Source organism: Chiloscyllium plagiosum, unplaced genomic scaffold (assembly GCF_037043375.1).
Source record: "Chiloscyllium plagiosum isolate Xiang-an unplaced genomic scaffold, Cpla_swu_hap1 HiC_scaffold_5, whole genome shotgun sequence".
NCBI lineage: Eukaryota > Metazoa > Chordata > Chondrichthyes > Orectolobiformes > Hemiscylliidae > Chiloscyllium > Chiloscyllium plagiosum.
This window is the reverse complement of record NW_028270143.1, coordinates 58,379,460-58,396,534: the sequence shown is the minus strand read 5'-3', so window position 1 is coordinate 58,396,534 and position 17,075 is coordinate 58,379,460. Positions and strand designations below refer to the sequence as shown.

At 40.0% G+C, this 17,075-nt stretch overlaps 1 protein-coding gene and 1 long non-coding RNA gene across 12 annotated transcripts in view; one reads left to right on the top strand and one right to left on the bottom strand.

Annotated features, from left to right (window-relative positions):
* The window catches only part of LOC148149940 (uncharacterized), a 65,238-nt gene that overhangs the window by 2,402 nt on the left and 45,761 nt on the right, over positions 1-17,075 (bottom strand). The gene's annotated exons all lie outside the window — the stretch shown is intronic.
* Positions 1-17,075, top strand: part of cobl (cordon-bleu WH2 repeat protein) — a 374,039-nt gene that overhangs the window by 311,311 nt on the left and 45,653 nt on the right. For all 11 annotated transcript variants that reach the window (XM_043690114.2, XM_043690115.2, XM_043690116.2 and 8 more), the window contains 2 exons: positions 10,247-10,604; positions 14,926-15,014. In XM_043690114.2, coding sequence (XP_043546049.2) covers positions 10,247-10,604; positions 14,926-15,014 — 447 coding nt within the window. The remainder of the gene's footprint in view (positions 1-10,246; positions 10,605-14,925; positions 15,015-17,075) is intronic.

Genomic DNA, 17,075 nt, shown 5'->3' with positions numbered 1-17,075 from the left:
ACAGCAATGAGAAGTTGTTGGGGTAATGGTAACTTCCAGATAGTTCTGGAAACATTTAGCACTACTTGAAGTGGTTAATTTTCCCAGCTGCAAAAATTTTGTTGGTGTATTTAAGTAACATGGGCTGAGGTTGAGTCCATTGTAAAAAATTTAAAATGTTAAAACTCACTCCAGTCTGACAGTAATATATTCACTTCTGATTTTGAGTGACAGGACACGGGATGTATAGCCAATCCACTCCTGGGAAATGTGCCTTTCAGGAATATATTATTATGAGACTGGGCGCCTCATATTTAATCCATTTTACATGTGTAACCCAAACTATGGGAAATCCAGCAGCTCCAGGGTGGTGAGAAATAGCTTTGGGGAGAAACTGCTTTTGGGTTAAGAGCAGTGGAATTGCTTCCTCCCTGCCCCAAGACATGGCAGCACAATTCCCAGAGCAACTCAAAAATATGTATTGTGAAACAATCATGACATCATTCAGTGTGCAGTGTTGATTTGATGCTAAATAAAAAAAATGAAAGAACTGTGGATTCTGTAAGTCAGAAACAATAACAGAAGATGCTAGAAAAGCATATAAGGTCTGGCAGCATCCGTGGAGAGAAATCAAAGTTAATGTTTCAGGTCCTGTGACTCTTCCTCAGAACTGAGGAAGAGTCACTGGACCAGAAACATTACCTTTGATTTCTCTTCACAGATGCTGCCAGACCTGCTGAGTTTTTCTATTATTGTTTCTGATTTGATGCTAGTTTTGTAATTTTGCGGCTCAGCACTCAAGCTACATTCTGTCAGAATGTCACACAGTTCCAGTAGTAAGAATGAGGTCGCAAATCAACAATAGTTAAACAGAACATTAAAAACTTGCAGGTTAGTTGCTGCGAGTTTTTTTTTCTGATTCCTGCTATGATTCTCTTTGTGGTTTTCTCTCACTAGTTCGTGTTACAAAAGTCTACAATGAGTGCTGTGGCGAGTATTAAGGGATTGTTTACTGACTTAAGTTCAGCTTAAACCAGGGAATCAATAGCATTGTATCAGTGTTACTGAATTCAAAAACCAAAGACTGAGATTAATGGTTCAGAGATTTGAGTTTAGTTTCAATCATAGCAGTCTTTTGCCATCCTGGAAAACTCTCAAATCAAGTGTATCACTTTACATTTTCTCACAATAAATTTCATCTATCACCTGTCTGCACATTCCATCAGTCGATTAATGTCCTCTTGAATTCTTCTCAGTATCTTTTACACACTTCAGCATGGACGCAGCTGTCTCGAATGCTGGTTGACTGACAGCAAACAGCAAGAGGGGCAGTGGTGGGAGGACGAATGCTATAATCCTGAAAGAGGTCAATAGTTTTCTAGTTTATGAAGCTAGCGCTGCTCCAGTAGCATATCCGTAGGGAGCTGACCAATGACTGATCCTTTCTCCTTCCCTGGTGACCCACCATGTACTTTCTGTTACCCTGGAATTATTTGCTGTGTCAGTATCTGAGGTGGTAGTGGTGAGTGAGATCAAGTGATGATTTTTTTTCACTCATCAGTCTGTTGTGCATCTAAAGCCAGAACCTTCTGTAAAACTTGCTCACTAACCAGCTCTTCCTTATTATCTGAAAGCATAAAGTCAGGGTTGGAGTTAGGCAAGGATGGGAAAGCAAAACGTATGTATTATTGTGATGTAATGTTAAGTAGATTGTAAAATGGTGGATTATGCAGAAATGTCATCCTTGATGATTTCAGGCCTGTCACTCAGCACTGCTTCAATAATTGCAGCTGTAACAACTGCCAACATTGTCACCTCCATATCAATGAGCGCATACAGCTATGCCTATCACTGCCAATTAGCACCGGATGTAGTTTATTATGTTATCTTGTTCTGCAAGATACAGAGAAGCATTACTGTGATACAATGTGCTTAATAGATGTACCTGCCTAATTTGAATACATGATAGTGCATTACGTTGGTGTGCAGCTTACAGCAATGTGATTTGTGTGAGTTTGAGATGAGGCTGTGATCTCAGGTTCAGTCATGATTAACATCTATTGCATACAAACAAGTGAAGGAAGTATTGTGAATGAAGATTGGACCACCATAAGCTATTCAGCCTCTTGAGCCTGTTATTGTATTTATTGCCCCTTGTCCCTCAATACCTTTGCTTAACAAGATTTTATCTTATCTCCGATTTAAAATTAACAACTGATCTAACATCAACTGCTGTTTGTGGAAGAGAGTTTCAAGCCTGTACCACTCTTTCTGTGTCAAAGTACACCCTGACACCTCTCCTGAACAGACTGGACCTAATTTTTAGACCACGCTGCAGTTCTAGAATCTTCAACGCTTGGGAATCATTTATATTTCACCACCCTGTCTTTTCCTGTTAATGTCTTGAAGTCTTCGATCAGATCATCCCTTAACTTTCTAAATTCTAGAGAAAACAGGTCCAATTTGTATAATCTCTCTGCAGAACTCAACCTTTAAGTCGAGGTATTATCCTTGTTATCCTACATTGTACTCCCTCCAATGCCAGTATATCCTTCCATTTAGTGTGGAGCCAAGATCTGCTCACAGTATTCCAAGTAGGGTCTCACCAGGGTTTTAATCAACTAGAAGACAGTGAGGTCTGCAGATGCTGGAGATCAGAGTTGAGAGTGTGTTGTTGGAAAAGCACAATTCCTGATGAAGGGCTCCAGCGTGAAACATCGATTTTCCTGCTCCTCAGATACTGCCTGACCTGCTGTCCTTTTCCAGCAAAGCACTCTCAACTCTAACCAGGGTTTTGTATAACTCCAGTATAGCTTCTTCATCATTTCCAGTACTCCAAATATATAAACCAGCATTACATGAGCTTTCATGATTATTTTGTGCACCAATTTAAAGGTCTGTGCACCTGAACCTCCAAATATCCTTGGACATTCTCTATATTTAGCTTAATAGCATTCAGAAAGTATCCTAATCTATCCTTTCTTGGATCATAATGGATAACCTCACACATGACTACATTGAACTCCATCTACTATAGTTTTGCCCATTCACTTAGTCTATCAATATTTCTTCTTAATTGTATGTTATCATCTGCATTGTTTTCACACTGCGTAACTTTGTGTTATCAAACAACTGGATGTAAGATTTTCTATGTCATTATCTCACTCATTAATAAATAATGTGAATAATTTATGGCCTCATCCAGATTCTTGTGGGACACCACTGGTTACATTCAGGCAATTTGAATACCTATCCATTATCCCTAAATTCTGTTGCCAGCTAGTCACTCAGTTTACCAGCCATGTCAGTAATTTGTCCTCAGTTCCATGGGTTTCTCCCTTAGTTGACAGCCTCTTATGTCAAACTATATCAAATACCTTCTAGAAGTTTATATAATCAACATCCATGTACATTCCCCTGTCTGCTATTTCAGTCACCTCTTCAAGAAATTCAGTGCGGCTTGTCAGGCATGCCCACCTGTCATGAATCTATGTTGGCTGTCACTGATTAGCTTAAAATTTGAGATATTCACTTAACCCATCCCTGATTATAGACTCCAACAATTTCCCCTACACAAATGCCAGGCTAACTGGACTGTATTCCCTGGTTTTCCTTTTTCACTCTTCTTAAAGGGCAGAGTGACATGTGCAATTTTCCAACCTAGATGGATGACTCCTGTACCGAGGGAACTCTGAAAGATAATCATTAAGGCACCTACAGTGTGCTCCACTATTTCCTTTAACACCCTCAGATGGAAACCACCTGAACATTTGTCACTCTAGTTCATTAATTCTCTCATTATCAATGCTTCACTTACATTAGTTTTAGTCATTCCTTTTCCCCAATCCACTGTTAATTTCCTTGGGACATCCAGCAAGTTGTTCTCCTTTCCTAGTGTAAATACTGAGGCAAAATAATTATTCAACATTTCTGCTATTGTGTCCAAGGATGTTTGGAGGTTCAGGTGGACAGACCTTTAAATTGATCCAAAAAATATTCATGAAAGCTCATGTAATGCTATTCAACATTCCCCACAGTCTCTGACAATATCCTCTGTTTCAGTTGTTCCTGACCACTCACTTGCCCTTTATGTAACTATAAAGTTTCTCCTTATGATGACCCTGACAATTTTCCTTTTATAATCCCTGTTAGTAGCTCACATAAACTGGTTTGCTGGTCTTTGTATCTTTCCTACTTAACAGGATCTCAGCTACTTTTTGCATTTTTGTAAACTCTTTCTTTTAGTTTTATGCTGTCCCTTATTTCTTCAGTTGTGCATGGCTTTTTTCTCTCTTGGCAATATACTGGTTCTTTATTGTGTCAAATATTTCTTTAAACATTTTCCATTGTTCTTCAGTTGTTTTACTCATTAGCAGATTTTTCCAGTTTATTGTGGGTGGTTTCTATCTTGGCTCATTAAAGTTTGTCATGGTTAAATCTAAAATTCTAACAGCTGATTTGTGCTTCTTGCTTCAAACTGCTACATTGAACTCATCACCGCATTGAACTGATCATGTATGATCACTTTTTGATAAATGTTCACACTTTTTTGGGTTACGCATTAAATGTGGTTCATTCCTCAATACTAAATCCAGTATTGCTTGCCACCTTGTTTCACCTAGGACACATTGCTCTGGGAAATCATCCTAGACACAGTCTAGAAATTCACCATCTTTTTGACAGGTGCACATCTGCCCCTCCCAAACTGTGTTAAAGTTATAATCTCCCACTAATACTAGTCTGCCTTTGGTTCACATAGTATAAATTAGGCAATCTAACACTTCAGAGCTGCTACCAGGTGTTACAGTTTATACTGAGCTGAAAATGTGTTGCTGGAACAGCGCAGCAGGTCAGGCAGCATCCAGGAAACAGGAGAATCGACGTTTCGGGCATAAGCCCTTCTTCAGGAATGAGGAAAGTGTGTCCAGCAGGCTAAGATAAAAGGTAGGGAGGAGGGACTTGGGGGAGGGGCGTTGGAAATGCGATAGGTGGAAAGAGGTCAAGGTGAGGGTGATAGGTCAGAGTGGGGTGGGGGCAGAGAGGTCAGGAAGAAGATTGCAAGTTAGGAAGGTGGTGCTGAGTTCGAGGGATTTGACTGAGACAAGGTAGGGGGAGGGGAAATGAGGAAACTGGTGAAATCCGAGTTCGTCCCTTGTGGTTGGAGGGTTCCTAGGCGGAAGATGAGGCGCTCTTCCTCCAACCGTCGTGTTGTTGTGGTCTGGCGATAGAGGAGTCCAAAGACCTGCATATCCTTGGTGGAGTGGGAGGGGGAATTGAAGTGTTGAGCCATAGGGTGGTTGGGTTGGTTGGTTGGTCCGGGTGTCCCAGAGGTGTTCTCTGAAACGCTCAGCAAGTAGGTGGTCTGTCTCCCCAATATAGAGGAGGCCACATCGGGTGCAGCGGATGCAACAGATGATGTGTGTGGAGGTGCAGGTGAATTTGTGGCGGATATGGAAGTTTCCTTTGGGGCCTTGGAGGGAAGTGAGGGGGGAGGTGTGGGCGCAAGTCTTGCACCTCCTGCAGTTGCAGGGGAAGGTGGCCTGTTTATACCCTTTACAGTACCTCAGTCCCACCTATAAGGTCTTGTTTGGATGTTTTGCCTTCATTATGTCCTTTCTCATCATTGATGTAATTTTGTTTCAAATCAGTAAGGCTACTCCACCCCTTCTCTTTTCTGTAAAGTTTATAAGCTGGTGTGTTCAGTTCCCAATCCATTGATGTAATTTTCTTTTAAATCAGTAAGGCTGCAATATCACAATTACTCAGTAATGGCTGCGATATCACAACTTCCAATTTGATTTTTTTCCTGTAACTCATTTAACTTGTTCCTTACACTCCATTTATATATAAAACTCTTATTCAGGCCATACATTCTAACCTGTCCCTCAGCATTGTGCTTTATATACCTGATTATTATTTCTTTCGTCTGGTTTAATCAATATACTTATGGTTTTGCCATTACCTGCCGTTCCTGAAATAGAATTTCTGACTATTTCTCTGACGTGTTCCTTGTGTTTGAAACTATTCACTTCGCCAATGGAATGATGTGTGACGCCAATTGTGCAGCTGACGGGTGTATGACATATGAAGATGTATCCACTGACATTGATCACTTATGTGAGGTCATTAAAATTTTTCATGCATTATATCCAGATCCTAGACTGTTGGCACCAATCACAACAGATATCTACTCCCACTGCTTTCTCAGTATGTGACTGGAGAGCCTTCTGCTCCCCTTAGAAAACGGGACCTCCCTCCTTTATACCCTACATCAAGGCTTTCTGCACAACTTTTAAGAAATGTGAAAGATGTTCTGAGGTTTGTGCATGGCTTTTGTAGGTTCTTTCCAGTCTTCAGTCTTTCCTAACCAGTTCTTGCCCTTGTGCAGCCAGAACGCAATACATCTTGGATTCCCTTCTAAAGTGTACAGTCATTCAACAATGCATTCAATGCAGTATACATCATAACTATTATAATTAGCAAGCACAGCAACATTGCCCCCTGTAAAAACGCCATCCCATATTCCCAATTCCTTCACCTCCGCCGCATCTGCTCAAAGGAGGACCAATTGCAATACCCGAACAGCCCAAATGGCCTCCTTCTTCAAAGACCGCAATTTCCCCTCAGACGTGGTTGACAATGCTCTCCACTGCATCTCCTCCACTTCCCGCACCTCCGCCCTTGAACCCCGCCCTTCCAGTCGCCACCAGGACAGAACCCCACTAGTCCTCACCTTCCATCCCACCAACCTCCGGATACATCATATCATCCTCCATCATTTCCGCCACCTCCAAACAGACCCCACCACCAGGGATATATTTCCCTCCCCACCCCTATCAGCATTCCGGAGAGACCACTCCCTCTGCGACTCCCTCGTCAGGTCCACACCTCCCACCAACCCAACCTCCACTCCCCGCACCTCCCCCCTCATCTCCCTCCAAGGCCCCAATGGACTCTTCCATATCTGTTGCAAATTCACCTGCACCTCCACACACATCATTTACAGTATCCGCTGCACCCGATGTGGTCTCCTCTACATTGGGGATATAGGCCACCTACTTGCGGAACGTTTCAGGGAACACCTCTGGGACACCCGCACCAACCAATCCAACCGCCCCGTGGCTGAACACTTTAACTCCCCCTCCCACTCCACCAAGGACATGCAGGTCCTTGGCCTCCTCCATCACCAGACCCTGGCCACACGACGCCTGGAGGAAGAGCGCCTCATCTTCCGCCTAGGAACCCTCCAACCACACGGGATGAATGTAGATTTCTCCAGCTTCCTCATTCCCTTCCCCCTACCTTATCTCAGTCCCAACCCCCGGATTCAGCACCACCCTCTTGACCTGCAATCTTCTTCCCGACCTCTCCGCCCCACCGCCTCTCCAGCCTATCACCCTCACCTCCTTCCACCTATCGTATTCCCAGCGCTCCTCCCCCAAATTCCCCCCCCTCTACCTTTTATCTCAGCCCGCTTGGCACACCGGCCTCATTCCTGAAGAAGGGCTTATGTCCAAAACGTCGATTCTCCTGCTCCTCGGATGCTACCTGGCCTGCTGCGCTTTTCCAGCACCACACTTTTCAACATTGGCTTACCGCCAGCTTCATGAAACAGATAAAGCTCTGTCAAGCATCATGATTCCCATATCTTATTTTCAGGGGCTTTGCAATTTTGCATTCTATCTCCTATCATTATTGGTGCTTATCCTTTCTAAAGATTAAGCAACCTGGAATATTTAGCTTCTGAGCATGTTCAAGTTCTCCTCAGATATTTCTAATACAACATCATTGAAAAAGTAAAAACTGAAAGAACTGTGCATACTGTGAATCAGAAACACAAGTAGAAATTGCTGAATAAATTCAGCGGGTCTGGCAGCATCTGTGGAGAGAAATGTTTTGGGTCGAGTGACCCTTCCTCAGAACTTGACCTGAAACATTAATTATGATTTCTCTCCACAGATACTGCCAAACCTCCTGAGCTTAGCCAGCAATTTCTATTTTTGTCACTCATTATTGAAAAAGTCTATATTTCTGCTTTGTTAGTTTTTATACACGTGTAGAAGTTAACCTCATGTAACTGTTGATCCATGATTTTTGGCTTAAAATTTAATACGTTTTCATACACCAGACACAAATAAGTCGACTTTAGACGTTCAATGCTCTATCCCATTGGCTTCCCTGGTCCCCTGCCCATTTACTCCAGATTCTTTCACACAATCAGCACATAAAGTCGACAGGTAGGAAATTCCCTTGTGTTTATCAGCTGATGAGAGATGCTTGAAATGCTAACATCGCCTTTGTGGACAATCCAAGCCACAGCATTCGCAAAAAGACACAACTGAACCAAGGAGGTGTGACTAAACAATCTGCTAATCTCATTTTGCTATATCAGAAGGTTCAGAACTAAACAGCTCAACCTGTCTGACTGCACCAGACTGGACCTGGCCATGGCACAACCATCCATGCTATAGCCAGGTCCAGCTATATTATAATGTCAGGCTTGGGCAACTGACCAATCTGTGGACTCACCAAGATAGACAGTCCATGTATAAGATTCTGTGTGGGCCCAAATCTAGCACACATTTAAATTTGAAAATATTACTTAATAAATTCAATCCTTGACCTTTTGTCTGAATTATTGGTCTCAAACATTTGGGTATATAAAAGTATTCATGTTATCCACTTTAGTTGGTCAGCTTCACTAAGTAGGCAGCTGCACTTCATTGATGAATACATTTAAGTGATTTCTTATAAGACAGAAACAAACTTCTGTGATCAATTACTAAATAATTTGTACTGTTATATTATTTATGATCCCACATTAAGCAAGGTTTTGCTGAATATTCAACAACTTTCTTCTCCTGCTCTTCTCTAATCACCAGCTAATATCCAATCAAGGACATGTTAGCATTTGTTAGCAAGTTGTTTTGATTGTTGTTAATCAGTTAAAAGAAAATGCACCAAAACACTTGCACTGATAACATAGGGACAAAACAATGGATATTTTGGTAAATTATTTCTCCTAACTAAATTTTAAAGTATAAAACTGGTGGGCGGCACAGTGGCACATTGGTTAGCACTGCTGCCTCGCAGCACCAGAGACCAGGGTTCATTTCCCACCTCAGGCGACTCTCTGTGTGGAGTTTGCACATTCTCCCCGTGCCTGGGTGGGTTTCCTCTGGGTGCTCCGGTTTCCTCCCACAATCCAAAAATGTGCAGGTTAGGTGAATTGGCCATGCTAAATTGCCTGTAGTGTTAGGTGAAGGGATAAATGTAGCAGAATGGGTCTGGGTGGGTTGCGCTTCGGCGGGTCGGTGTGGACTTGTTGGGCTGAAGGGCCTGTTTCCATGCTGTAAGTAAAAAAAACTTAGCTTAGATTAGTTAAAAAGTCGGCGCAACATCGAGGGCCGAAGGGCCTGTTCTGCGCTGTATTGTTCCATGTTCTGTGTTCCAAAACAGTTTCTGGCATTACTGAGCCACTTTCTGCACTCTGCAAATTATAATGAAATTACCACACGTATTAACTTGCTTAAATAATTATTGCCTATTTCAATGCAGTAAGTGAAGCAAAATTTTGCCCTTCCATAATTGAATGTCTTTTAAGATTTAAAATTTACATTTCTATGTGATATTTATTTTAATGGGCGGCACGGTGGCACAGTGGTTAGCACTGCTGCCTCACAGTGCCAGAGACCTGGGTTCATTTCCTGCCTCAGGTGACTGACTGTGTGGAGTTTGCACATTCTCCCCGAGTCTGCATGGGTTTCCTCCGGGTGCTCTGGTTTTCTCCCACAGTCTAAAAAATGTGCAGGTCAGGTGGATTGGCCATGCTAAATTGCCCATAGTGTTAGGTGAAGGGGCAGAGTGTGGGGGAATGGGTTTGGGTGGGTTGCGCTTCGGTGGGTCAGTGGCGACTTGTTGGGCCAGAGGGCCTGTTTCCACACTGTAAGTAATCTTATATCAAAATGTTCATGTTTATTTTGGCAATATTGCAAAATAAAATAAATGTAATACGTTCTGGAACTAGTTTGCACAGTATCTCTAAACACCAGTAATTTACTCAGAAGATGCCATAATTATGTTGTCATTGTATCATCAATAAACTGATGCTGCATTACGTGTTTTTGCCCTGTATTCATATTAATAATCTATTGAAGTGTAAATTCGGTAGTTATGGTAAATATGGACATTAAATGGCACTTTCTAACTGAATTATTTTAATCATGTGATTTGTTTTCCTTATTTTCTGTTCTGGATTCTCTATCAGCGGGACTGGGATCAGAACAAGATAGTGCAGTTGGTGATGATACGGAAATAGAACCTGAAGATAGGGAAGAAACCGCATCAGTAAGGAGTAGTGACAGTTGCCACCAAAGTTTCTCAGAACACACTCCAACATCAGAGGATGAACTATTGAATGCTGATGACTCTGGGACTGTAAACACTCAATTTGCTGTATCCTTCTCAGTTTCTCTCACTGGCAGCCTCAGTTTGAACAACAAAATAGATACTAATGAGATCCCAAGTGCCTCAAGTAAGGTAAGTGGCACAGAAGAATATTCAACATGGTGTCGTGATCAGTCTTCTGAAGAAGAATCAAATTCTGCTGGGAACTACAATATCAGGTATGAATTTTGATGTCAATAACTACAACTCTAATACATACTGTAATACAACTTGGTCTAGTATAAATACACCCTGCAAGTCAAGCAACAATATTTCCTAATAGCTTTATTTAGTAATCGATTAAATCTAGATTTCACTGACTAAAATCAGGAGAACAAAACTTACTTTCCATTTCATGTATGATTACAATCATATGTTAATTGGATTTCTTTGTTACACTTGGTTAAATTCTCAGTTATACATCAACAGCTATTCCTAGGCTCACAAATATTTTACCAATTGTAATTTATTATTTGTAATATTTGTATAATATTAATATAATGCAGCATTTGAAGCAATTGTAGATTAACAAGGGAAGTGCTTTTTAAAGACTGAATAGTCAAATGCATCTGTAGTTTGGACATGTGATAATTAAATACTTTTTTTATACTTATTAAAACCATAGTAAATATTTTAAATTGTTAGATAGGAATCAATGCATGTCTGTCCCTATAAAATAAGGGGCCTTTTCAAAATGAATGCAACAGACCCAATTTTGAAAAACTAACCCACCAAATCAAAACATATCCTGTCAAATTCTAATTGTATTTACAATTAGAATTAGAATTTCAGAATTTATCTATTTGAATACTTTGCTCTAGTAAATTAACTTGGTTTTTCTTTGTCTTTTATTTGAAAAATAAAAAGTATCTCCTGAAACATATCTAACTAGTGTCTACTGTCCTCGGTTGATAGCATTTTTATTTTCAAGTCACAAAGTTGTAGGTGAAAGTTTCACTTCTGGCTTGACCTCAAAACTCAAGGCAGACACAGAAGTTCAATACTGTTCTGCAGGAAGTGCAGTAAACCAAAGCAGTTCTCTCAGGTGGATAGAGAACTTCTAATGGCACTATTTTGAAAAAGATTGGATAATTATTCTTGCTAACTTAGCCAATATTTACACAAGCAGATTATCTGTCCATTATCATATTGTTTGTGGGAATTGGCTGTTTAGTTCTTGGGTTTCCTACATTACATAACAGCTATATTTTTTAAGTACTTAATTAGCCATTAAGAACTTGAAATATCTAGTGGTGATGAAAGCTGCTATAAATCCAAGTTTTTTTAAATATACGCAAACCAAGAAGTCCTATAAACTTAAGTTGAAGAAAGACTTTTTTCCCAAGATTTTTGTTTTATATGGCTGCAAAGGCAGGTCAGAAGCTAGAAATCTTGCAGCAAGTAATGCTCCTGGCTCCGCCAGAACCTGTCCACCATCTACAAGGCACAAATCAGGAGAGTTTAAGAATAAAAAATCATGAGAGGCATGAATAAGGTGAATGACCAAGGTCATTTTGGGTGGGAAACCCAAACTAGAGGGCATAGGTTTAGGGTGAGAGGGGAAAGAATTAAAAAGAATCTGAGAGGTAACTTTTTCATGCAAAAGGTGATGTGTGTATGGAACGAGCTTCCAGGGGAGCGGATACAATTACAACATTTAAAAGACATCTGGATGGGTATATGAACAGGAAGAATTTAGAGGGATATGGGCCAAATGCTGGCGTATGGGACTAGGTCAGATTGGAATGTTTGGTCGGTGTGGACAAGTCAGACTGAAGGGTCTGTTTCCATGGTATATTACTCTATGACTCTAACTAGGGATGGTCGTATAAATGTTGACCTAACCAACAACACCCATATCCTATGAAGGTTAAAATATTCTAAGGACAATTTAAAAAATATACCAGTAATAGGGAAAATCAACATTTATATGATTTGAGGTAAGAATGATGGTTTCTTTTTGATAGAGGTGTGTTGCCATGGTGAATGCTGCAGTTAATGATGATTGACTGTTAACTGCCAGGCTTAGTCTAGATTTGTGTATGATTATGGTCAGTACCTTGTTTGTTGCAATATTTGAGTGATATTGTGTAAGAAATTCAGTGCTGGCATGACACCAAGAACGTAGGTCATTTGACCTCAAGTTTGATGGATCATATCAAACAGCATATGTCTTTGTTTGTAGAAAGCAAGGTACTGACTGTTAGCCTGTGCTTGCAAAATGTGATTCTACATTTGGACATTTACTGACAATCTGGAATGTGTGAAAATTTCCACTGACAAAAAATTTAAGATTGTCAGTTGGATGCATTATCTGGCAAATTTGTGTGTATTGAAAGCTATATTTATTAATACACAGGGGCTTGTTCTTTGCAAATAGAAAGAACATGTGCATGCACTGTGGTTGTAGTTGATCAGTGAAATAGCTGACAGCCATTTGACCAGTCAACTTCTCAAGGCAACCAGATTCAACCTGCATGGTCTAAGATCAAGCTTCAGAGTTAACTGTCAAACATCATTAGCTATAAAGTTCTCCATGACAACACCTTTATCAATCAGAATCCATGTGCCAACCAATCAGCATTCTGGCCATTCTCTCTTTATTGGTATATGTTGTGAATATTCCTGATGACTGCAAGGCAAAACATCTTGACAAAATACATCTTTTTTAGCAATTAGACATTTCATCAAGGAAGAATCACTATTATTTTGCTTATATTTTGCAGTCAATTCTTGACACAAAGAATTTAAAGCATGAAAGGCAATTTTGCAGTGGTAATATCTGTTGCTAATAATCTCTGAGATTTTGTGTTATTCTCACTAGTTAAATGTCGCTGTTTTTAATTTTAATTTGTAGATTTCAGTAACTTTTATCAAATGTGTATTTAAATTACAAGTCTGTGTGAGTTACTTGTTCAGTGACTATTTAGATACAGTTGGTAGGAATCTCTTATCACGTTTACAGATTTTGTTATTCTGTTTAATGTTATTTATGAGATAGAGTCATAGAGATGTACAGCATGGAAACAGACCTTTCAGTCCAACTCGTCCATGCTGACCAGATATCCTTAACTAATCTAGTCCCATTTGCTAGCACTTGGTCCATATCCCACTGAACTCTTCCTATTCATATACCCATTCAGGTACCTTTTAAATGTTGTAATTGTACCAATCCACCACTTGCCCTGGCAGTTCATTCCATGCATGCACCACCCTTTGCATGAAACACTTGCTGTTTAGGTCCCTTTTAAATTTTTTCCCCTTTTATCCTAAACCTATGCCCTCTTGTTCTGGACTCCCTTACACAAGGAAAAGACCTTGTATATATACTGTTTTCATGTCCCTCTTGATTTTATAAATGTCTGCAAGGTCACCCGTCAGCCTCCGACTCTCCAGGAAAAACACTCCCAGCCTATTCAGCTCAAACCCTCCAACCCTGGCAATATCCTTCTAAATCTTTTGTGAATCCTTTCAAGTTTCGCAACATCTTTCCAAGAGGAGGGAGACTAGAACTGCACACCATATTCCAAAAGTACGCTAACCAATGTCCTTTCCAGCCGCATGACCTCCTAACTCCTTTACTTGATGCTCTGACCAATAAAGGAAAGCATACCAAACACTTTCTTCACTATCCTATTTACCTGTGACTCCACTTTCAAGGAACTATGAATCTGCACTCCATGGTCTCTTTCTTCAGCAACACTTTCCAGGACTTTACCATTAAGTGTATAAGTTCTGCCCTGATTTGCCTTTCCAAACTACAGCACCTCACATTTATCTAATCACATCTGTCACTCCTCGGCCCATTGGCCCATCTGATCAAGATCCCGTTGTACTCTGAGGTAACCTTCTTCTCTGTCCATTACACCTCCAGTTTTTATTGGGTAAACTCCACCTGCCACTCATTGGCCCAATGGCTTATCTGATCAAATACCTGTTGAACTCTGAGGTAACCTTCTGTACTATCTACTGCCCTTCTCATTTTTATCGGGCAAAACATTTCCACAACTAGACTTAAAAGAATGAAGGGCTATGAAAGAACTGGGACTGGATTTAAGGAAGACTTGCAAATATTAGAATTAGGACAATGTATTTGAATAAGCATTTTTTTCATAAAATAAAAGCAGACAATGCTAGAAATACACAGCTTGAAAGAAGAAGAGTTGATGGGTAAGATAATATGACCATAAGTCTTGGCTTCTTTGAGCTTCCCATGGAGTCTTCTGGCTGGATATAGAACTCCCTTTGCATGCAAATTGACTGCCATAACCCCCCAAGATAAATTAAATGACAAATAGTTGCAAGGCCGAAAGGAATTATAATGATGAGGTTTAAAAAAAAAAGGCAAACAGTCTGTCAACTGGCCATATGAGTGGCCGACTATGTTACAGCCACCATTAAAAAGCAGACTGCTCTGATGGAGCAAATTGTACACTTAATAAAGTTCCATTTGTGTTTCTAATTCTTACCTGTGTAACTTCATTTTGAAATTCATACAAGCTCTGGACCTAACTGGAATGAAGAAGCTAAGATCTCCATTACAGACCAGGCATATCTAACCTTAGCAGGATTAGATGCAGAATTAGCCGGTAAGAACAATTCTGTTGAGCTTTTAAATGAAATAATAACCAAAAAAAGAGTTCTTCAAGTAATACTCTCCATTGAAATCTCTACTATATATATTTGGACTTATATTTTAAATTATACTGTTACATTGATGCATTACATTTGTAATTAATGTTTTGTTGATCATGCACTTGGTGCAACTTTTATTTGCTTGCATCTTCAAGATTAAAGATTTCATTTTAGTTGCAGCAACACTGTGGAGCATAGTATTGGTATTCTAAGTCACAGAAACACCCTTCCTGTTTGTTTTCAATCAACTGTTTTAGCTGCATAAGAAATTCTGTAATGTCAGTGATGAAGGAAGTGTGAAAAACACAAGATTTTGAATCAATTATCCTTCCCTAGAGCGCTGAGGGCAAGGGTTGTATCATCAGCCATATATCTTATTCTGCCTGAGTCCTGTAGGAAAGTGTAAGTGTAAACTGTGAGATTTTTGACATCAAATCCAAAAGGACTGACAGCATGGTATCATATCTCCTATAATGTAGTAGGCTGCCAATATTATTTTGGATCACACATGAGGAGTGACCACATTGACAAAGAACTGGGCCTTTGGAACTGAAGAGCATTAGAAAATGGAATAAGAGTAGACCATATAACTCACCAAGCTTAATTCATCATTTTTTATTATCATGGGTTATCAATTCCACTTTCTTGTCCATTTTACATCTCTTTTGATGCTTTGAGAGACCAAAACTCTGTTTCAGACTTAAATGTGTTCAACATTGGATTATCATCACAAGCTTATAGGGTGGATAGTTCCAAAGATTCACATTCTTTTGAATGAATACATGCCCACTCACCCCCATGGTCCCTTGTTGTTGCTATGCCAACTTATTGCTAATGTATGCCGAATTATGTCCACACCCACCATACTTTGTCCTTACACCCTCCATGGCAGTGTACCCAGTTTGCACCAGAGGCATATCTTAGGAGCCATGCTATCATGAAAGATATTAAAGCTTTACGAATCTGTTGCAGAGTTCTCAACAAAAGCAACTTGTAGCGATAAAATGCCTTTAAATCCCTCCAAGAGTTGAATTACTTCTTAAAAACAATTGTATCCATGACCCCAAACATATTTGTAACACCACATCAAAGATAGCTATCTCTTGAAGTTGTTAAGATGTAAATTTACAGCTATTCTTCCCAATAATGATAGGTTCTGGAAGCAGTCAAATAACTATAATGCGATAACCATAGCTTTAATTTTTAAAACTCATTTGTTGGATGGGGGGGATCGCTGGCTGGCCAGCATTTATGGCCTGTCCCTAGCTGCCCTTGAGTTATGTTAAGAAACATTTTTTTTGTCATTCCTAAACTATTTTGTCACACTCAGATATACTGTATAGACTAACAGTTGTTTTCAAAATGTAAAAGCCAAGAGATTTCAGTAATGTGACAACTAATAGTTCTACATCTACCTTGAGCAAACAGTTACGTCATCACCATGAAGTCACAGGACATACACCATGGGTTGAAGTTATTCCTGGAGTGAAAATTGGGCCTGTTTGTCCTGTGCACCAAACTTAAATTAGCTAGTTGATTCATAAGCTGCACCTGTACACTTCGCAGTGCACCTTGCTTTCCCCACCCATGAAAATGGTACATACTGGATTTGGTGGAGAGCCTTTGAGGTTCAAATTCCATCTGCCATTTTAAAGGACCTTGGCACTCCTTCCTACACAGAGGTCCAGTCCTCAATGTCAAGCCCCTTCAGATATATATTCCAGTGAGACTACCTCTCATTCTTTGTAACTCTAAAATTCTAAAACGTTGGACTGAGAATAGCATGGATCTTGTCGCTGCTCCTGAGATTCAGACTTATTTTTAGATTTACTTCCAGGTTCCTTCCTGTTACTACATTTCAGTAGTCGAAGATTGTTATTTTGATTCATTTTTAATTATTTTAAAAGACATTCAGATTAGTTCATGAATAAGAAATGTTTGGAGGGATATGGGCAAAGCACAGGCAGGTGGGACTCGTTTATATTGGGATTAGATTGCCGTGGACTGTTTGGACT